The sequence below is a fragment of the Oryctolagus cuniculus genome, chromosome 4 (assembly GCF_964237555.1).
Source record: "Oryctolagus cuniculus chromosome 4, mOryCun1.1, whole genome shotgun sequence".
Classification (NCBI taxonomy): domain Eukaryota; kingdom Metazoa; phylum Chordata; class Mammalia; order Lagomorpha; family Leporidae; genus Oryctolagus; species Oryctolagus cuniculus.
Genome location: NC_091435.1, coordinates 145,240,007 through 145,262,364, shown reverse-complemented (window position 1 = coordinate 145,262,364; position 22,358 = coordinate 145,240,007). Strand labels below are relative to the sequence as shown.

Genomic DNA, 22,358 nt, shown 5'->3' with positions numbered 1-22,358 from the left:
CTATCTTCTGCTTCTTTCCTTGATGCATTAGGGGCTGCATCAGGAGTAGAGTAGCCAGGACTCAGACTGGCTCTCCAATATGGGTGCTGGCATTACAGGCTTTGGGCTTTGGTGTTTTAACCTGTGCATAGTCTTTTCTTTTTATAAGATTTATTTATTTATTTGAAAGAGTTAGAGAAGGAGAGGCAGACTGAGAGTGAGAGTCTTCCATCTGCTGGTTCACGTCCCATTTGGCTGCAATGGCTGGAGCTGCACCGATCTGAAGCCAGGAGCCAGGAGCTGCTTTCCCAGACCATAGCAGGGAGCTGGATCAGAAGTGGAGCAGCTAGCACTCGAACTGGTGTCCATATGGGATGCTGGCACTGCAGGCAGCAGCTTTACCTGCTACGCCACAGCACCAGCCCTGTGTTGTCTTTCAATATAAGGCATGTGAAAGCACAGCAAGAAAAAGCCAGGAAGGAGAATGAATGTGAACTCTCAGGAGCCCAGGAGAGCTATTCTTGCCTGGCTTCCTGGGGTCTTTCAGGGGCAAGTTCTGGTTGTCACAGGTGCTGACATTCAGCATTTGGGTATTTTCTAGGCCTATGGAGGTGCTTATGATGTCATGAGCTCTAAGCACCTTTGTGGTGATACCAACTATGCCTGGCCCACAGCAGAGATTGCAGTCATGGGAGCAAAGGTAAGGAGTTCTTTCTTCTTTCTGGGGTGTGGGGACTCTACTGTCCCAAGAGGAGCTTCTAGCCTTGCTGGGACATGTTAAGAAGCTGGCGCCCTTCATATCAGCCATGACTGAAGGAAATGAGGCTTAGATCTTGTCAAGTCTCCCTCCTGGAACTCCAAGCCTACTCTACTCCTATCCTATACTCTTCAGGCACATGCTGGTATCTTCATGCCAGGGTGAATACAGCAGGTGAGAATGAAAAGTTATAGGGGCCCAATGTGGGCATTGAGATTATAAGTAAAAGGGGGAGAAGGCTGAGCCAGCTGAACCAACCTTGGGAAAGTTGGATGTCCCCCCCACACCAGTTCCCAGCTCTATTCTTTTCAGGCTCTAGGAAGCTGAACTGTAGTTTTAACCCTGGTGACTTGAGCAATGTACATCCTGTTGCTTGACCTACATTCTTTCCCTACATGGGAAGCAGGATACACAGCAGACTCATAGAATGGAAAATGCCCTAAACAGCACTCTGGCCTCAGAATCAGTCCTTAAGGCATTCAGATCTGGCTAAAAAGCCCATGAGAGTTTCTCAGGCATGGAAAGCCAAGACACTGTGGGCAAACAAAACCTAAATGAAAGATCTCTGTGAGATTCCAGTGGAAAGAATGGGCCATCAAAGAAGGAGGTACCTTTCTCTGAAGGAAGGAGAGAACTTCCACTTTGATTATGGCCTTGTCTAAATAAGGTCAGAGTTTGTGAACTGAAGAGGCTCCCATAGCCTTGGCAGCTCATGACAAGAGCCTCGGGTGATTACAGACATCATAAGTAAGAGTGTCAATTGTTAAATCAACAACGGGAGTCACTGTGCACTTACTCCCCATGCAGGATCTTCGTCCTTAATGTGTTGTACTATGTCAATTAGCGGTAAAATTACTACTCAAACAGTACCCTATACTTTGTGTATCTGTGTGGGTGCAGTCTGTTGAAATCTTTACTTAGAATATACTAAGTTGATCTTCTGTATATAAAGATAATTGAAAATGAATCTTGATGAAGAATGGGATGGGAGAGGGAGTGGGAGATGGGATGGTTGCAGATGGGAGGGAGGTTATGGGGGGAAAGCTGCTGTAATTCAAGTTGTACTTTGGAAATTTATATTTATTAAATAAAAGTTGAAAAAAAAATAGCTGCTGAGTGCAATCAAGTAACTCCCAGATTCGACTTACAGGTTTTCTGACTTGAGGGCCAATTCTTTTAGATTTTCAGTTTAATTTGTCCTTCTGTGGCCAGTGAATTGTGTTCTCTGAGTTCAGGAAAAAGAAAAAGGCAAACAGTGCTTCTAATTCCCCTTGGTGGAAAATAGGCAAACAACTTGGCTACAAGGAAGAATGCTTGCAAATGGTGACAATAGGGTGGCATCTAGGGAGAGCAGCTAATGACTTTGCCTGGCCTGCCTCTGATGGAGGCCATAACTGAGCATCTTGAATTGCAGCCCCTACAGTCTCGGTCAGCTCTAAGCAGTGCTCTGGCCTTTGCAGCTAGCACTTCTCTCCAGGTTCCCAATCACACAGTGATAGTGCATTGAAGTTCTTTCTGGTTTGGGACTTCAGCAATCATTAACTCCTCTCATGACAGGGTGCTGTGGAGATCATCTTCAAAGGCCATGAGAATGTGGAGGCTGCCCAGGCAGAATACATCGAGAAGTTTGCCAACCCCTTTCCTGCAGCAGTGAGAGGTAGGAGACTGCGGGAAGGGGTTTTTATTTTTATTTTTTTAAAGACTTATTTGAAAGGCAGAATTACAGAGAGAGGGAGAGAGAAAGAAGCTTCCATCTGCTGGTTCACTCCCTAAATGGACACACAAAGCCAGAGGCCAGGGGCTTCTTCTGAGTCTCCCACATGGGTGTAGGGGCCAAAGTACTTGGGCCATCCTCTGCTGATTAGCAGGAACTCCAACTGGCACTCATGGGGTGCTGGTTCTGCAGATGGCAGCTTCACCTGCCATGCCACAGCACCAGTCCTGGGAAAGTGGTTTTGTCCACTTATTTGGTCAGCTGCTTATTTTTTATCTCTGAAGTCTTATGTAACAGCCTTGTCTTGTAATCTGTTGGTGAGTGAGGAATAGGGCAATCATTACTTAAGGATAACAGAGACTATATAGATAGCTTTGGTTACTGGAATCCAAACAACACTGCCAAGGTAGCTAAATTAGTAAAAATTCACCACAGACTTACCTTTTATCTTACTTGTAGTTCTGAGGGTCAACAATTTGGTCTGAGCTGAGCTGGGTGGTTATTTTGGTTTTGCCTGGAATTACTCTTGAAGCTATAGTCATCTGATGGCTAGATTGGATCTTGACAGTCTAAGATGGCATAGCTTACCCATTGGTAGGTGCTAGCTGTTAGCTAGACTCTTTCCACATGGCCTGTCATCCTTAAGGCAGGCTTCCAAACATGGTTTCCCAAGAAAAGAGGGCAAGGAAAAGCTGCAAGGCCCTCGAGGCCTAGGTTTAGAAGTTGTAGTGTCATTTTTGCAACATTTTATTGGTTAAAACAAATTAGAGGACCAAGGAAACAATCTACCTGTTGATGGGGGAAGCATTTGGGGACAGAAATGGCAAGAGTTGTTATGGCTCCCCTTTTGAAAACAGATACTTCTCAATTTTTCTCGTCAGGGGAGGCTTGGGGGTGGCGGTGGGGGGTGGGGGTGGTGTCACATTTTCCTTTACTTGCCAGATGCTCCTAGGCCAGAAGATGGGGATCTTCCAGAACAGTCATTGCTCTGGGATCCAGGGGAGGGTTCACAGGGCCTCGCCCCTCTGTTATTAGGTTGGATCCTGCTCACACTATTGGCTCCAAGTTGGTGCCCAGGTGGGGTAGGGATGTCATCATCTGGGGATGCAGATAATCTTCTCTTCTGTGCTTCAACAGGGTTTGTAGATGACATCATCCAGCCTTCTATCACCCGTGCCCGTATCTGCCGTGACCTGGATGTTTTGGTTAGCAAGAAAGTACATCGTCCTTGGAGGAAACATGCAAATATTCCCTTGTAAACAAATCAAAGGAGAATGAACCAAGAACTAAAATTACTATCTGGCCATTCATACACCCCATCTGACCTTCTGTATTCATGAAACCTGTGGCCAAGATTACTAAATTCTAGAAGCATTTCTTTCATGCCTTACTGTAAAAGTTTTTTGCTTTATTAAAAATATTAATTGATATTTGAGTATGTATTTCATTTTTTATGGTAGAAATAAAAATCAAAAGTTGTTATTTTTAAAGCATCTTACCTCCTTACTCATCACCATCTTCTGAGTAATTTTGCAGCAGTCTAGTCTTTTAAAACTTGTCTCGTTCACCTTGTATTTTTTTGTTACATCTGTAAGTAGTGCGCTCCTAATGGCAGAGCCCGTCTTTGGCCAGAGGTTCTTTGTATTCTTCCTTGACACCTAGTACAAAACCATCAGAAACACCATGAGCCACTGGAAATTGGGAAAAGGGTGATGGCAGACTTTGGGGATTTTAGAGACCTCTTGGTTGAAGCAGCACTGAGGTTCGTCATCACATGGCTCAGCAGCTCAAGACTGGTTGAGCAATCCAGTTTCTGACATCAGCCATGCCATGATTTGGACCCTGCTTTAATGATGCCACTGTTCTGGTCCACACAAGGCATGGTATTTTTTTTTTTTTTTAAGAGTCCAAGTGTTTGACCAGGTGGCAAAATATGGACACTGAGAAGGGCTCATGTCTGACTTGCTCCAAGATGGTATAGGAACCAGGCTAGGAAAGCACTTGGGTCAGATGCATCTGGAAGCCGTAAATAATGGGGAAAGTCTCTTCCAGAAACCCACCTGGCCAAAGAAAAACAAAGCTGCAAGACCTGGGAAGCTTTGTCAAGTGGACCACAGACTACCTTGAGAATGGTGGCAGCTGAATATCCTCTTTGGCTGTCGTACAGAATGCCTTTCCCAACTGGTGCGCTCACCTTAAAGGGAAAAGGAAAAATGATGAATTTTGAATTTTATAATAAAAAACACTTGGGTTCACAGCAGACGGCTGATAAGTATCTACCTTTAAACAGAGTAGAAAATATGTTGTGAGTGGTGGTAGAGGTAGGAAACACTGATAGGGTATTGCTTGATCTGTCCTTGTGTTAAGTACCCAATTTCTCTCAATCCATACAGCTATTGAGTGGTGAAGCTGGGATTTGAACCCAGACATGTTAAGACTCCAAGCCTTTGTTCTAACATTGAAACTGTCACTCAACTGATGAGTGGATGAACTTACAGGGTCCTGATATAAGAGTGGAGGTGAGAGAAGTGGTAGTCTATTCAAAGACCCTAGAGAGGTCACTAAATTTAGAAAACTTTCCTACCTCATATATGAATCTGCTACACAGCAGTGCAAACAAATGATCAGCCATCATTTTGCCACCAAGCAGCATTCCAGTGCCTTTTAGAAACCACTTGTGTTGTGAAAGATTCTTCTAGCTTCTCTTTTGACCATGTCTTGGTTTCCCCAGCCCAGTTCTCTTCCTCTGGAGCCACTGGTGCTCTTCTGTGGTGCTGATGCTTAAGTTGTAAGCCTGTAAAGGACACTCACACATGAGTTAACCACTCTTGATGGAGTCAGTGTACCAGCTGAGACTTCACCTGATTGACAGATGAGGAGCTATGGCTTTATTCTTTTAGCAGGAACTATTGGTTCTCAGGCTCTGTGCTTCTCATGTCAGCATGAGAGCCTTACCATTCCAAGCAAGAGCTATGGCCACTTGATGTGCAGAGGATCTGTGTCTTATGTGGAATCCACATGGTACATCCCAGTAGCATCCTCAGTGAGGTTCTGACCTGTTGTCTTGGATGGTGAAAACACCTCCTCAGTGTCCTTGCAAGCAGAAAGATGCTCTTAAAATGTGGTACCTGATGGAGACCCCTCCACAGAGGAAAGCAAACTTCAAGCGCACAACCCGAATCTTAGAGGTCTGGCATGAAAAGCTGGAGCAGGCACCACATCTGTTTCTGATGAGCACATGATTCCTGACTGATGGACTCTTCTTCTGGGAGCAGAACAAAATGGAGTCATAGTCCAGTCATGGCTGAGAAATCTGTGAGCCTGCCCCAAACCAAAGTCACACTGGGAGAGCACTGGTCTAATAAGCTTGCAGCCTTTAAGATGAGCTGTCACAGACCCATTCTCATCACCTCCTCTTGGCTGTTCCCCTCTTGCTGATTTATCTCCCATAACTCTGCCTTTTCGGTGTAGGCCACTTTGGCCACATAATGAACGCAGCCCAAAGGACATGGGAAGGCCCATGAAGTGTGTAGGGTGTGACTTTAAATAGTCAGGGGTACCTGGTAACAATGGCAAGAAAAACCCCCATTTTTGGTAGCTATGCAAAATCTAGGTAGTCTGCAGAGGGTCACTGCTGGGAACAAACCAGGCCCAAGCCCACTGTCGACCTCAGGCAGAGGAAGGAAGGACTCAGTCGACAAATGTCCTCTGAGTGCTTCATCTAAAACTTAAGAGACTCCCTATGAAACTACAGATAATTTGGACTACTCACTGTCATTCTGTCCAGTGAAGGCCAAGGAATCAAAGAAAACTAGTGAGCTAGTCCTCAATGTTTTTTTCTTAAAAAACAAAATGAAAAACAAGAATACCTCACTAATATGTTAATCTTGCCATCATTTAACAAATTATCTGAAAGAGCAAACCTCTCTCAAGAGGACAGAAATAGTCTCTTTAGAGCTTTACCTAGAACAATAGGATGACTACCACAAGCCTGATTTTGAATAGTTTATTAAAGGAAAGGTGAAGCATCAGTTTCAAATTGTACAAAAGGAAAAAAAAACCTCATATTGCAAATGTACAATTTACAGAATTACTAGCAAAACCAATCAAGGAGACACTGAAAATACAAAAATCTGATTGACTTCAAACTGAACTGGAAACCCATTGGAGTAGATATTAAGCCTTTTTTGTTCTTGTTGCATGGTGGTCTGTATTTCTAAGCACTGGTTTTCCACACAAGACTGTCAAAGGGTCAGTCTATAGGTACCATGGCACCTCGTGGCTTGCTCCCTGGCCAGAACCACAGGCAAACAGGGCCGGAGTGGACAGTCCAGTCATTCCTGTTGTTTTACTTACAGTAATGAAGTCCACATTTTTGGGAAAAAGTGAGACCCCCCTGCTCCCCTAACTGGATCCTAGGAATTGCTGAATTAGCAGATAAAACATTTTTGGTGACCAAGTTTTTTCAGAACTGTACAAATTTTGAGAAAAATCTGTTTTGTATCTGTTTACTAAAAGGATGAATAAAATCATCTGTTTGCTTTCCCACATGAAAGATAGTCACTGATGCACAGAATTTTAAAAAATGCTTTTCATTTTTGGTAAAAAGGCAAAGCCTCATGATTCTGTTTGCAGTTACTTTAAAAACCAGCCCAGAAACAGCTGTGGGTGGACTGCTTTGGAAATTCTGAGGCTTACCTTTAAAAAAATGGGAAAAGAAGAAACTAAGTGGGCTTTTAAAAACTACGGCAGCAAGTCAATAGTCTAAGCAGAATGAATTGCTAAACCACTGAAGACTGTCCTGAAGATTCATAATTTCTTTCCCCAAAGAGTTATTCTTAATATGCACATTTAACACTGAAGTGTAGCTGTATTTTAAGGTAAGCTTGGGAACTTTACCTTCTAAGCACAGACTTCTATGCAGCACATATTTCTATAAGTGATAAACTTAATTCACAAAATTAGCGCATAAGGGTATTAAATGCATGGGAAGTAGACACAGTTATGTTACACTTAATTACTTTTGAATGGCAAAGGATTTTTTCATGATTACCTTTGTAAGAAAACAGAAGTCTGTATAACTTGAATTTGGCAGGACATGAAATAGGTGGTAAAAACAGCAAACTGATAACTTGAGAACCATTTTTGTTTTACTGAGAATACTTTATTTGCTGGTAGAAGTTGCTAAAAATGCACAGAACAAATACCAATAGAAAATGCACTGTATTTGAATCTCCCTATTCTATATAAAATGAACAGTGTACAGCATCTGTTGGAAAATGGCTGCATGGACATTTCTTATTTTATGCCCACTTATAAATAAAAATAAACCTTTTTATTCAAGAGTATATAAAATCTGGGAATTCATATCCATATCCAGAGGGTGTGTGGTTTTTGGCAGATATGCACTACATCAGAATCTCATCTCAGCTTGTCAATGTTCTGTTCCTCCATATTCTCTGTTCCACAAGGTCAACCAAATCCAGTGAGCTCCAAAACACTCTTCATCAGTTATGATGAGTTGCTTACTCATAGGTTTAATAAAAATGGTTAGCTTTTAAAACATAAAAAGGCAAAATGTTAAAACAGTTTTTAAATTGTACAACAGGAAAATAAAGTTAAAAATATTTTTTTTACTCAATGCTGAGTTTTCATAAAACAGGTGTATAACAGTGTATTATCTTGACAGCTGTTTTAAAAATTTAAAATTTCTTCCTCCCTCCAGAAAAACACACACATCTGTATTGGGATCAGTCCAATATTAGGACACAAATGATTTTTCAGGTCAGTCTTTCTGAGGTGACATTCACCAACATTCCCTTGGGTAATTTACATGCTCCTCTTCTCTGTCACTGCAAAAAGGATTGACCTTAATCATTTGATTAAAAAACAAATCAGATCACATCAAAAGTGTTTTTTCCCCATACAAGCTATCACAGTATATAGGCCTCTAGCTCTAAATAATAGAGTTCCAGATTTGTAAATTTTCTTCAGACTTCAGAACATAGGCATTCCAAATCCCTAGAAAAATGAGAAACACAATTATTAATTTCATGCATAAGCAGGATACAGAAACCATTAAAAAGAGCAGTTATGAACATTTACTGAATCGTCTTCTATGATAGCTGCGGAGTCAAAGAAGTCTGGCCTCAGTTCAGCTCGCTCTCGCCGGTTTCTTGATGGGGGCTAAAAAGAGAAATCAGTTACTTTTTTTTTTCAGAGATCCTTAAAGCAATGTATTATCGATCAGCTAATATTTCTGACAGTATTATAAATATACAGAACTAAGGGTCAGTTTTAAAAGGAAAAAGAGAATCTGGCTTTTTAATGAAGCATAGATATTTTTTTAGAATACCTCAAATATTTTTGACTTTTCTCATGCATAGAAAAAAAGGGATTTCAAGTTCTAAAGAATAAGCTGAACATGTAAATACACACAAATGTTTTGTGCTTATACACACAGAGCATTCAAATCATAAGACAATAACAAAATTGATCAATACTAGATGGTAAATCTTGGTGAATTCCCCAAGGCAGATGGTAAATCTTGGTGAATTCCCCAAGGCAGATGGATGGAAAAGTGGGGGGGTGGGAGGGTGGGACAGGAGACAGGAGTTATAGATCAGACTAGCATGATATCATTTGTATTTCTTACAAAATATTTATTGGAAATTCAAAACATATAAAGCAAAATGTTATAAGCTGTATTATATACTCCCTATGTTGAAGTCCTAACTTCCAGTACCTGGAGAGAGGGCTCTTAACGAGAAAATTAAAGTAAAATTAGTTCACATGGGTGGGCCCTAATCAACTATGACTGATGTCTTTACTGGATGAGACACACATACAGGAAAACCCATATGAAGACAAAGGAAGGCAACCATCTACACACCAAGGAGGGAGACCTAACAATGAAGTCAACCCTGACACCTTCATTTAGGAAAGAATTGTGAGAAAACTTGTTAAAGCTACCCAGTCTGATGGTAGCCTTAGCAAACTAATACACAGAAAAAGGAGTATGATGAACTTCCATGTACCCATTCATTCATACATCTGTCAAACATTTAGCCAATCTTGTTTCATTAAGTCTCATCATTGTTTTTCTCTTTCCTGTGTCATTTCACCTATAAATAATTCAATATTATCGATCAGTGATGGAAACTTTTTACATTTTATCTACTTGAGAGGGAGAAGAGGGACAGAGAGAGAGATAAGAGATAAGAAAGACAGGGTACTCCTGTCTGCTAGTTCACTCCTCAGTGGCCACAACAGTTCCTGGCCAGTACTGAGGCCAGGAGTTGGGAACCTAATCCAAATTTCCCAAACAAGTGGCAGGAATCCAGTTACTTAAGCCATCACTGTTGCCTTCCAGAGTGCATTTTAGCAGGAAGCCATGTCAGTTTGCTGGAGCTGAGTTTGGTACCTAAGTATTCCAATGTGTAATACAGATTGCTTCACCACTAGGCTAAATGCCTGGCTCAGATAAAAATTGATTAAAAAAAAAAAAAAAAAAAAAGACCATTGGGGTAAGCATTTGATCTAACCATTAAAATGCCATTCGGGATGTTCACATTCCACATGGGAATGCCTGGGTTCAAATCCTGACTCCACTTGATTCTAGCCCCCTGCTAATGTACACTGTTGCAGGTAGCAGGTAATGGCTCAAGGAGTTGGGTCCATGCCATCAACATGGGAGACCCTGATTGAGTTCTGGGCTCCTGACTTTGACCTGCCCAGCCCCTGCTATTTTGGGCATTTGGAGAGTGAACCAGTGGATAGAAGATCTGTCTCCTGAATAAAAATTTAAAAAATCTTAGGGCCAGTGCTGTGGCACAGGAGGTTAACGCCCTGGCCTGAAGCTCCGGCACCCCATATGGGCGCCGGTTCAGGGCTCAGCTGCTCCACTTCCTATCTAGCTCTCTGCTATGGCCTGAGAAAACAGTAGAAGAAGGCCCAAGTCCTTGGGCCCCTGTACCCACGTGGGAGACCCAGAAGAAGCTCCTGGCTCTTGGCTTCAGATCAGCGCAGCTTTGGCCATTGCAGCCAATTGGGGAGTGAATCAGTGGATGGAAGACCCCCCCCCCCCTCTCTCTACCTTTCTTCTCTCTGTGTAACTCTTTCAAATAAATAAATAAATCTTAAAAAAAATAACCTAAAAACAACCACTATATATTACTTTTCTTGAAAAAAAAAAAAAAAGTTTTTTTTGAGAGGCAGAGAGACAGAGGTTCCTCCTATCTTCTGGTTCACTCCCTAAATATTAGAAGTGGCCAGTGCTGGGCCTGAACCAGTATTCAGAAAAATCAATCCAAGTCTCTGATATGGTAGCTGGAATCCAATTACATGAACCATCATCTGCTGCCTTCCAGAGTCTGCACTGAAAAGAAGCTGGAATTGACAGTTAGAGCTAGGAACTGAACCCAGGCACTCCAATATGGGATGTGAGCATCTTAACCACTAGGCTAAATGCCCTCCTGAAAAAATAATTCCTATCACTCACACCTAGTCCACATTCAGATTTCTTTATCTTAAACATGTCTTATACCAAAAGGTGCCATATTCTGCATTTGGTTGTAAAGGGAGCAGAGTATATACTGTTAGACTCCAATTAAAAGTACACTATGCTGAAAGACAAAATTGGTGTGAGCTCTTTTTACACAAGATAAAAAGAAGAAAGTAACTTCTCTTATTCTGAGAATTCAAAATATGACCTCTTTGAAGGCAGTTTGAAAATCACATAAGCTAATCCTATTGTCCACTACTGGTCAATGTAACCTCCTCCTTACCACAGCCTTCCTTTAACAGGTTCTGAGAATAAGAGCATCATCTTACACAAATGCCTCATATACTTTAATGTAAGAAAAGTATAATAACTTTCTTTACCAGATCAATGACCATGGTGTCTTCAAATTCTTCATTCATATCTTCTAATTGGCTTCGAGATGACATCATCACATCTTCAAAGATGGGTTCAGCATCTTCCTCCATTAGACCTCGACTGGTAAGGAAAATATGTAGTTAGCTGTTTAGACTCATCCAATTTGGGCTCCTGGGACTTCCTTAATTAGTACTTTTAACCAATGAATGCATACCTTCTAATTATGATTTACGGGCTACATAAATTATGATACCGAACTCCAAGATAAGTAATCATTCCTTTGATTCAAAGATTTCATCTCAAATTATAATAAGTATAATTAAGTAACAATGGCAAATTCATGTGTGTGTATGTTAATATAAAATAACATGTATTTAGCTATGTGTCTGTGCTCAGAAATCTTTTTGGTACTATTATCCTTATATCACAAATGAGGAACTTGTTAGGTCTGGGATAGCTCGGGGTTCTGGCCTTTCATACCCCTAGAGAGGAGTGACAGAAAAAGGAGAGGGAGACCAACCTCAACAGAGACAGGTTGCTTTACTGGAAGCAAAGAGGTTGGTAACAGTCTGTTCTTGCAGAGACTGTGTGAGACTACACGAAGGGCACATTTGGGACTCAGGTTTTATCTGGTTAGGAGGGAATCTGCTGGGGGGTGGGTGTGTGGAGGGTATAGGAGGCAGCTGGTGGAAGAGTAGGGGGGCTCTTCCCTCTTATCTGTTTCACAGCTGCCCTGTGCAGCTGATCTGTTTTGCCATTTGCTTTGCGAGGAGTTAAGAAGGGTCTGGTTAGGCACCCAGGATCTAGACAAAAGAAGTGGGGCAGGGATGGGGGAAGAGGAAGAAAGGGAAGAGGGGAAAGGTGCAACAAGTCCTTTAGAACCTGAGGTACAGTTGTTTTAGAGCTTGCCTGAGGCCATGTAGCTAGCTGGCAGTGGCAGGGACTAGGACTCAAAATGCTGAAAGCCTCAGAATCATTCCCATCCTTTTCTGTGCATAATTACTATTTTAACTCCCGAGAGACTGAATGTTAGCGGTATCCTAGTCTTTTCACAAAATGACCAGCTTCACATAGTTATGTTCTTAACACTTACACGGCATGCCTTACTCCAGTTCTCACTTTCATGTAGTTCATTCCTGTTCTGTCCTTCCGATTTAAGTCTTCTAACTTCGGCTGGCCTAACCAAGAGATCTGCATCTGAGGACTAAGAGAGGGTATTATTATTCATTTTATGGTAGCAGATTAAGAATTTAGTGAATCAGTCTCATGCTAAAAGTTATAGTTGGCTGACTTAATCCCCAGCTGGGGAATTAGCTGGACTTATTCCAGTGCACTTGTGAAAAAGGCATAAAGTTGCTCAAAGAGACACCTAAGTAGCTAAGAAAAGCTGGCTGGGTTTAGTTGCTAAATGGTAAACCAGCAGTCTTATTCCCCAAGGTCTCTTGCCAAACGAGCGTGCTTTTCAGACCTCACTCTTGGGCTACTGCTGACCCCTCACAAGTAAACTGCCTGGGCAGTAAGCCATTGAGGATAGAAATGACACTTGTCTGAAAGCTGAAAGCTCTCCAGAGTTGAATAAGGAAAGGTTTACCACATTTTTTCTCAATCCCTACAAAGTCACATCCTTTTTTTTTGACAGGCAGAGTTAGACAGTGAGAAAGGTCTTCCTTCCGTTGGTTTCACACCCGCCCCCCCAAATGGCCAAAGTCAAATCTTTACTTGCACTCTATACTTATAAGCATGTGGAGACATGACTAAACATGCCTCTTGGAATTTTATGAGATGTGAAATTTAGTGATTTTTAACATATAAAATCGGTTGCATGATGTTCTAACTATCTACCCTTTTAACATATAGGGCTATTACCTTCATCAGACCAAACACCAAGAACAGGGAAAAAGACAGGTCTGGGCTTAAAAAGAGACTGAAAAATAGCAAGGTCATGAGGTAAGACAGGTTGCTCAAGCAAGGAGGGAACCCATCCTGTAGGAAGAGTAGGGATACTTGTGAGGTCTCCCATTTCTGATACTGGTCATAAGGAACACCACCTTCTACAAAACTCAGCAGCAGAAGATCACACAGTTATGCAATGGCTGACAATGATTATTCTCAACTCTGAAAGAAGGCAGATCCTTTAGCACAAAGATGTCTGATGAAAACCCAGGATCTGAATACTTCTAATACTGTGTGTATCCATTTTCAACACACTAAATCTGTTGAGTTTTAAGTGAGGATTCTCTTATCCATCAGAGTAATTCATAGCATTACCCTCTTCAAAGAAATGTTAAGTGAGGAGCTAGGAGAATTTCAAAGCTGGATGGAAAAACAATAAAAAATTAAGATTTTTATAGCACAACTCACCCCATGACCCCACCTTCTCTCTCTCTCTCTCTCTTTTTTTTTTTTTTTTTTTACAGGCAGAGTGGACAGTGAGAGAGAGACAGAGAGAAAGGTCTTCCTTTTGCTGTTGGTTCACCCTCCAATGGCCGCTGCGGCTGGCGCACTGTGGCCGGCGCACCGCGCTGATCTGAAGGCAGGAGCCAGGTACTTATCCTGGTCTCCCATGGGGTGCAGGGCCCAAGCACTTGGGCCATCCTCCACTGCACTCCCGAGTCACAGCAGAGAGCTGGCCTGGAAGAGGGGCAACCAGGACAGAATCCGGCGCCCTGACCGGGACTAGGACCTGGTATGCCGGCGCCGCTAGGTGGAGGATTAGCCTACTGAGCTGCGGCGCCGGCCCCCTACCTTCTCTATAATTACACAAACTTCATACTAGAAAACATTTTAATTGCCAGTTTGGGGAAAAGATTAAGACACTGATTCTCAGAGAGCACATGTCTTCAGAATTTGTCAGGTAATACAGTATTTGGTGGTGAGACTACTGACAAACTAGCAGAGGTTCCTGCAGGCTTTTTTGCCAAAAAGCAACTTGCATTATCTTCCTGGGTTTCTTTGCGAAGAAATAGTCCTGTCCAATGAATATGCAAACAGCAACTGAAATTAGCACTTAGTCAGATACCACACATAACGGCCTGTGACCTTTGAATCACTGACCTCCAAAACAGTATACGCAGACTCACACATCTTCTCATATAACTACCCTCTATTTGCGGCTTTGTTTTCTCACAAACTAACCAACAATATGCTCTGATGAACAGGTGTCTTAAATGGCTTTACTTTAACAGTTAAAGGTTTTATGCCAAGAAAACAAATTTCTACTACTTACTTGTGTAAGAAGTCTGGTTCAGAACCATGTTCAGACTCAGGTTCTTGAATCTGCTCTCCCATGGGCCGGCTATTCTCCCGCAGCACGGTAGATGTGAGCTGTGGTGCTGGCAGGGGGCCAGGAGTCTGGATCATGGTTTCCGTCCTGTTTAGCCATGTGTTGTCCAGACTCTCATCTGTAAAAATTCCAGTTAAACTCACAATATCACAGACAGAGTAGACTCTGGAGGCAGTTACAGCACAGACTTGAAGAGTAGGGCTTTGCTGTTGGACTGCCTACTTTGAATCCCAGTTCAACCACTCACTTGAATAACTTTGCATGAGTCATTAAACTTCCAAAGTTCAGTTTCCTCATATAAAACATGGGAATATCAGTGTCTACACTTACAGGTTGTAAAAATCCAATGAGGTGATATACATAACCATCAAATTTTAGCTATTCTCACATCATCCTCTCTTCAAAGCCCTTGTATTTCTGAGGATGCAATTTCCCTAGGAGGGGAAAATGGGGCCTTTTCCAAGCTTGCTTTGCTCAAGCTACAAACAGCTTATTTCCTGGAGCTCAGAGGGGCCCCAGGCAGCACTTAGGGTCTAGCTAGTTTTTACAGAGAAAGCAGCAAATTCCCTTGCACAACTGGACACTGGTCACCGGAGAGAGAACATGTGGAGATGGGCTGAGACACTAGCTGTTTTCATGTTCTCAGCCCTTCAGGGAAGCCTTCTCTGATCACCTCACCTAGTCCCCACTTACCATTCTCTTAACTTCTAGAGGAAATATGAGAGGATCTCACAAGTTCATGGAAAATGCACATTATCTTTTAATTCAATTTTAATATCAACTTTCTGAAGTTCACTTTTATAATCATTCTTACTTACTTAGAACTTATCTACATACTACCTGCATGAGCAGGTAATTTGTCATGTGCATGTTATTTCTGTAATTATGTGTAAAGATTGAGATTAAAGCATTATTTACATGCTTAAACCATTCTGCTAAAATATTTCATTAGCTGTGAAGTTTCTACATATAAAAATTCAAAACATTTTAAAAAGATTTATTTATTTGAATGGCAGAATGAGAGGGAGAGGGAGAGGGAGAAGATTCTGGCAGAGATGTGTGTTGTTAGGTTGCTCTTTTGCTATCTAGCATTCCATCTCTCTGTGTGTATTTCTCAGGTTTCCAATATTTTGTCAGACACATATATACCTTCTGAATTGTTTTTTCTGTCTCTGAAACTACCTACTCAATCTCTGCTCATTCCACTGATCTGAAGTTAACTGTTGAATCTCTTCCTAATCAACAGACATATTTAACATTTTCTATTCTTACCATTTTTCTTTCAACATTTAACTCAAAAATTTTATTCTGTGCCATATGTAAAGTTTCATGGTCAAAAGAGTTTAATTCTTAACCTAGTAAACTCACCTGCTGGCTTTCTACTTCATGTCATCTTTTTCTGAAAATCTTTCCAAAGTCATTAAAGATCTGTTTATTCTCTTTATGCTCCCAAAGCCTCCTGTTTGACCTATCAGAGATCTCACCACACTGAAACTTACATTGCCTGTTTCTCTTCTCTATCTCCCCATCTGCATATGAACACTTTCATTCATTCCCCTCTCCCCCTTTTTGGATTTTATTTATTTTATTTGAAAGGCATAGCTACAGAGAAAGAGAGAGAGAGACAGAGATCTTCCACTTGCTGGTTCACTCCCCAAATATCGACAATGGCCTGGTTGAAGCCAGGAGCTTCATCCAGGTGTTCCATGTGGGTGGCAGAAGCCCAAGTGCTTGGAGCATTTTCTGCTGTTTTCCTAGGTGTATTAGCATGGAGCTGGATTAGAAGGGGAATAGCCAGGACTTGAACTGGCGGCACCCATGGAAGATGCCAGTACCGCAGATGGTCGCTTAACCCACTGAGCCACAATATGGGCCCCTCATTAACTCCTAATCTGCAGCTCATAGCACAGTTCTAAGAAAAGTGCTTGGTAGAAACTCAATGAGTAACTTCAGAAAGAATTCACTCTTCTTGCATACTCTAACCCTTAAAAGATTCCTCAGTGAAAACATGCTTGAGATGTTCTCTTCATTTCAAACAGATGAAAACTCAGCTGCCTAAGGGTCCTAGGAATGCAATCTTTCATAGTTACTCTGTAAATTTAAAATGGACACAGAGAAAGTTTTTTTATAACTTAACAAATTAGGTTATCTGGTCCATATATGCTTCTTATTAATCTTGAAAATGGTAACACTGTTTCATTAGTGAATTATAAAAGGGGACTTCATAAAGTTTGGAAAAAATGGAATTAAAAGCTTTTAGTATATTTTTAAAGTCCATGCAGAATTTTTTCATAATAAGCATTTCCCATGAACTTTTTGATGACTCCTTGCATATGGTGATTGAAATTCTCCAAGTCTTGGGTCTTCTGTGTAAAATCTGAGTAACAGTGTTGAACTTTGTCTATTCCAACCATAATGCTCGAACATCTCCTTATATATCAAATATACAAAGAAATCATGCACCTCAACAGTACTATCTTGCATTAACAGATTGCCATTTATCTATCTCTATAAAATCAGAGAGTATTTGTTTCATGGGGTAAAGCAGACTTACCTTCCACTCGTTTTTTATGAAGTGGGGGTCGTCCTTTCTTATTCCTTACTGAGGAGGTTTTGCTGCTGCTACTTCCACTGTTCACTGACATTCTATCATCTTCACCACCAGTGACTAAGGAATTTCTATAGGAGATTAGTGGAAGCCAGACATCTTCCCTCCTTTCCATCATCTGCTCAGTAAGGAATTTCTCTAGATATGAATGACTAGAAACACAATAGAAAAAGCAGTGATTTTCACAGAAGCAGTTCATGCATCACTTATTTAATTTTTCTTAACCTGAGACTCTTCTTTTAGGTTCTAAAAATACCTAAAGACACACATTAAAATGTTCACAGTGGTCACCCTTGGAAAGGGAGGGATTAAGAATTTAAAATTTTGCTTCACATATTCCTAGGGCACTTTTAAACAAGAGAATGCAATACAAGTGTGTGTATGTGTGTGTGTACTCTTTCACATAGTTCTTCCCTTGCTTTTAAACATAAAAAAAAATCAGAAGCTTAATTTTACTAAAATATTAGTTTTACTTTTAAACTTTCAAAAATTCTTATTTATTTTATGTGAAAGAGAGAGAGAGAGAGAGAGAGAGAGAGAGAGAGAGAGAGAGAGAGAATCTCCACTATATGCTGGTTCATTCCCCAAATGCTTACAACAGCCAAGGGTGCGCCAGGCTGAAGTGAGTCAGGAACACAATCCATGTGGTGGCAGAGACTCAAATACTGGAACCATCACCTGCTGCCTCCCAGGGAATGCATTAGCAGGACGATGGAATGGAGAATGGAGCCTGGACTTGAACCCAAACATTCTGATATGGGACGTAGGTATTCCAAGCAGCCAACCAACCCACTCTCTCAGTTTTTTTTTTTTTTCCTTAAAGATTTGTTTTATTTATTTGAAAGACAGAGTTAGAGAGAGAGGTAAAGACAGAGAGAAAGGCCTTCCATCTGCTGGTTCACTCCCCAGATGACTGCAACAGCTGGAGCTGTGCTGATCTGAAGCCAGGAGCCAGGACTCAGGAGCTTCTTTGGGGTTTCCCACATGGGTGCAGGGGCCCAAGGACTTGGGCCATCTTCTACTGCTATCCCAGGCCATAGCAGAGAGCTGCATCAGAAGAAGAGCAGCTGGGACTAGTACTGGCACCCATATGGGATGCTGGTGCTTTAGGTCAGGGTGTTAATCTGCTGCGCCACAGCACCAGCCCCTCTCTGTTTTCTTTTAAAGTGCTCCAACCAGATAAAGATTTCTAGAATGGTAGATTGAGGAGGCTGGAAACCTCCTACCCAGAACACAGCTGTTCAACTGGTAAAAATGATAAAAGTAATTTAAAGCCTTTGCAAATTGTCCTAATGGCATACAGCACATGGAGAAAGATGATATTGACTCCTCTCTCTAGTTCTCAGATCAGGGATATCTTGAAAGGAAGGAGCACAGGCCAGTGCTGCAGATCAATAGACTAATCCTCTGCCTGCGGCGCCGGCACACCGGGTTCTAGTCCCGGTCGGGGCGTCGGATTCTGTCCCAGTTGCTCCTCTTCCAGTCCAGCTCTCTGCTGTGGCCCGGGAGTGCAATGGAGGATGGCCCAAGTCCTTGGGCCTGCGCCTGCATGGGAGACCAGGAGAACCACCTGGCTCCTGGCTTTGGATCAGTGTGGTGTGCCGGCCGCAGAGGCCATGGCGGGGGGGAGGGGGTGAGCCAACGGTAAAGGAAGACCTTTCTCTCTAGTCTCTCTCTCTCACTGTCCACTCTGCCTGTGGAGCATACCATTTTTCATCATCCCCTAGGCCTGTATTGTAGAAGCTGTATTCTGAGTAGCAGCTAGAAAGAATGAGGCACCATTTTCCTACCTAGTGCTGACCCATGGGATAGAAACTATCGCAGGCACAGTAGGCTAAGAACACTGGGGCCATGAATGCCCTACCTCAACTCCATCTGGAGGTACAAGCAAGAAACAGGGGTCAACCTGGTCCTTCTCAGCTTCAAGAGAAGGGGTGTTATTCTGGAGAAGAATGTTGTCCCATTTGTCTCTCTTTAATGGCATGAAAGTTAGAAGTTCTGACTATAGATTGAGGCAGACTACAAGGAAACTGCTCTGTAGTTTGGGGTTGGAGGTGGTGGGGACGGTGACTTTATTTAGCTGGAATAGAAGCAGAAAAGCTGGGCCAGTGCTGCGGTACAGCAGGTAAAGCCACCGCCTACCATGCCGGCATCCCATTTGGGCACCGGTTCTAGTCCCGGCTGCTCCACTTCTGATTTAGCTCTCTGCTGTGGCATGGGAAGGCAGTGGAAGATGGCCCAAGTCCTTAGGCTCTTGCACCTGTGTCCGGCTCAGCTTCAGATGTTGCGGCCAATTGGGGAGTGTACCAGCAGATGGAAGACTTCTCTCTCTCTCTCTGCCTCTCCTTCTCTCCGTATGTAACTCTGCCTTTCAAGTTAATAAATACATCTTTTAAAAAAAATGAAAAGCAAATGATGACTCAAAACAGTGCCTATAAAAGATATTAAAAAAAAAAAAAGCAGAGAAGCTAATGGTTCAACTCAAGCTGATATGGGATGTAGGTTTCCCAAGCACCGACTTAACTGCTGCATGAAAACACCTGCTCCCATGTGTATTCTTACATGAAAGATGGATATAATTTTACTTTTATTGCCTTACTTACATAATTACTGTGCTTTTTATTAAACTGATAAGAACAGGCCGGCGCCGCGGCTCACTAGGCTAATCCTCCGCCTAGCGGCGCCGGCACACCGGGTTCTAGTCCCGGTAGGGGCTCCGGATTCTGTCCCGGTTGCCCCTCTTCCAGGCCAGCCCTCTGCTGTGGCCAGGGAAGTGCAGTGGAGGATGGCCCAGGTGCTTGGGCCCTGCACCCCATGGGAGACCAGGAAAAGCACCTGGCTCCTGGCTCCTGCCATCGGATCAGCGCGGTGCGCCGGCCGCAGCGCGCCGGCCGCGGCGGCCATTGGAGGGTGAACCAACGGCAAAGGAAGACCTTTCTCTCTGTCTCTCTCTCTCACTGTCCACTCTGCCTGTCAAAAAAAAAAAAAAAAAAAAAAAAAAAAAAAAAAAAAAACTGATAAGAACAGATACTACACTTGATTTTAGTCCAAAGGCTGATAAAAGATTGTGTTTTTTATTGAAGTCAGAATCTTGTTGACTGGTTTCTATTCAGAGTTTATCCATTAAACAGATTTGGAACAGGTTAAAAAATAAACATTAAAAATGAAAAATCCTGAGAATTGGGAAAATTATACACATGCTAACCTGCACCCACTTAGAGGCAAACAGGTTAGAGAATGTGGTGGATCTGAGAACATTTCCCAAGCCACACAGAGTTCTATTAACAGGTAGGAAGCCTCACGGGCAAGAAGGCAGAATCCTTCACTTAAGCTCAATTCCTAACCTAACACTGGCTGAACAATAAGTTATTCTGACCTAGGGGCAACACTGAAGGAGCAGTGTTAAAAATAAAACTAGCCGGCGCCACGGCTCACTAGGCTAATCCTCCACCTAGCGGTGCCGGCACACCGGGTTCTAGTCCCGGTCGGGGTGCCGGATTCTGTCCCGGTTGCCCCTCTTCCAGGCCAGCTCTCTGCTGTGGCCAGGGAGTGCAGTGGAGGATGGCCCAAGTGCTTGGGCCCTGCACCCCATGGGAGACCAGGATAAGTACCTGGCTCCTGCCATCGGATCAGCGCGGTGCGCCAGCCGCAGCGGCCATTGGAGGGTGAACCAACAGCAAAGGAAGACCTTTCTCTCTGTCTCTCTCTCTCTCACTGTCCACTCTGTCAAAAAAAAAAAAAAAAAAAATTAAACTACTTGGTTCCCTGATTGTCTAGAAGATTATGCATACCAAGACTCCTCTCTCAGGAGCAATCAGACAGAGAGAGAGAGAGAGAGAGAGAGAGAGTGCACGAGCGAGCGCGCTCCAACCTGCTAGCTCCTGGTTTAAAATGTGGAACAAGTAAACACTTTGAATTATGATAGTAGCCTTTAAGTCACACACAATCCAACAGTCAAGGGTAAAAATTTAACTGGCTAAGGAGTGTTAAATACAACCCTGATCAAAAAGTGGTGTATGATGGTCTAGAGGAGACCTCTAGGTAGTCAAGCTAAATGTTAATAAAAAACAGGGGAAGAAAGATCTGAGCAGGGACATCAGAAGATGCACACGGCAGAAATTCACAGATTTCAGAGTTTGCTCATGCAAGTCGTTCAACAAATGGAGAAATAATTAACAATAATATCAACCATGAGGTGGGAAGGGAATCAGAATCAAGAATTCAATTATTTTGTAATATATTTTCAATATATTATCTGACATGTCCAGTTTTCAACAAAAAATTAAGATACAAAGAAAGCTGATATACAGATAGGGAAAAAAGCAATAGAACCTTGAGCAAACATTTCAAAGACATTATTATAAATGCATTCAAAGAACTAAAGAAAACCATACCAAAAGAATTAAAAGAAGTTGTGATAATATCCCTCATCAAATAGAGAATATGAATTAAAGACAAATGAACAAAATGAAATTTCTGCAGCTAGAAAGTACAATAATGGAAATTAAAAATGCATTATAGGGGGCTTAACAGAAGGTCTGAGTTGGCAAAAGAAATAATTTGCAAACTAGAAAATATATCAAGAAATTATGCAGAACGAAAGAAGAAGGAGAATGAAGAAAAAGGAACAGAATCTGAGAGGAATGTGGGACACCATTAAGTGCAATGACATGTAATGGGAATACTAAGAAATGAGAGAAGGGAGCACAAGAAAATTTAGAATAATGGCTAAAAATTTTCCACATTTGATCAAAAATATTAATTTGCACATCCACAAAGCTCAATAAACACCAAATAGGATAAATGCAGAGATTCACATCCAAACTCATCATAGGAAAAATGCTGAGAGCAAAGCTAACCATGCAAGAGTAACAGTAAAGTAAATCTTATGCAAAGGCAAATCAATAAAACCAAGAGCTGACTCCTCATCAGACCCAGTGAAGACCACAAGGCAGTAGGATGACAGTCAGAGTGCTAAAAGTAAAAACCTAGCAAACAAGGATCTCATGTACAGTAAAACTATTTCAACATTAAAGAAAACACACTTCCAGATGAATAAAAGACAATTACTTCCTACGGACCTGCCTTAAAAGAAACAGTAAAGGAATTTCTTCAAGCTAAAAGAGAATGACACCAAAG

General features: G+C 42.1%; 2 protein-coding genes and 1 non-coding gene across 9 annotated transcripts in view; 1 reads left to right on the top strand and 2 right to left on the bottom strand.

Moving 5' to 3' along the window:
* PCCB (propionyl-CoA carboxylase subunit beta) overlaps positions 1-3,880 on the top strand; it is a 74,398-nt gene extending 70,518 nt beyond the window's left edge. For both annotated transcript variants that reach the window (XM_051859006.2, XM_051859007.2), the window contains 3 exons: positions 581-679; positions 2,294-2,393; positions 3,588-3,880. In XM_051859006.2, coding sequence (XP_051714966.1) covers positions 581-679; positions 2,294-2,393; positions 3,588-3,709 — 321 coding nt within the window. In that variant the 3' untranslated portion in view covers positions 3,710-3,880. The remainder of the gene's footprint in view (positions 1-580; positions 680-2,293; positions 2,394-3,587) is intronic.
* Positions 3,881-6,442: 2,562 nt separating this feature from the next.
* STAG1 (STAG1 cohesin complex component) overlaps positions 6,443-22,358 on the bottom strand; it is a 381,944-nt gene continuing 366,028 nt past the window's right edge. For all 6 annotated transcript variants that reach the window (XM_070072781.1, XM_002716398.5, XM_070072783.1 and 3 more), the window contains 6 exons: positions 17,166-17,371; positions 14,555-14,729; positions 12,422-12,532; positions 11,334-11,448; positions 8,556-8,636; positions 6,443-8,471 (listed from right to left, as the gene is read on the bottom strand). In XM_070072781.1, the coding sequence (XP_069928882.1) occupies positions 8,448-8,471; positions 8,556-8,636; positions 11,334-11,448; positions 12,422-12,532; positions 14,555-14,729; positions 17,166-17,371 (712 nt within the window). In that variant the 3' untranslated portion in view covers positions 6,443-8,447. The remainder of the gene's footprint in view (positions 8,472-8,555; positions 8,637-11,333; positions 11,449-12,421; positions 12,533-14,554; positions 14,730-17,165; positions 17,372-22,358) is intronic.
* Positions 20,087-20,285, bottom strand: LOC127483022 (U2 spliceosomal RNA). Its single transcript, XR_007909003.2, has one exon. It is a non-coding gene; the product is annotated as a U2 spliceosomal RNA (small nuclear RNA).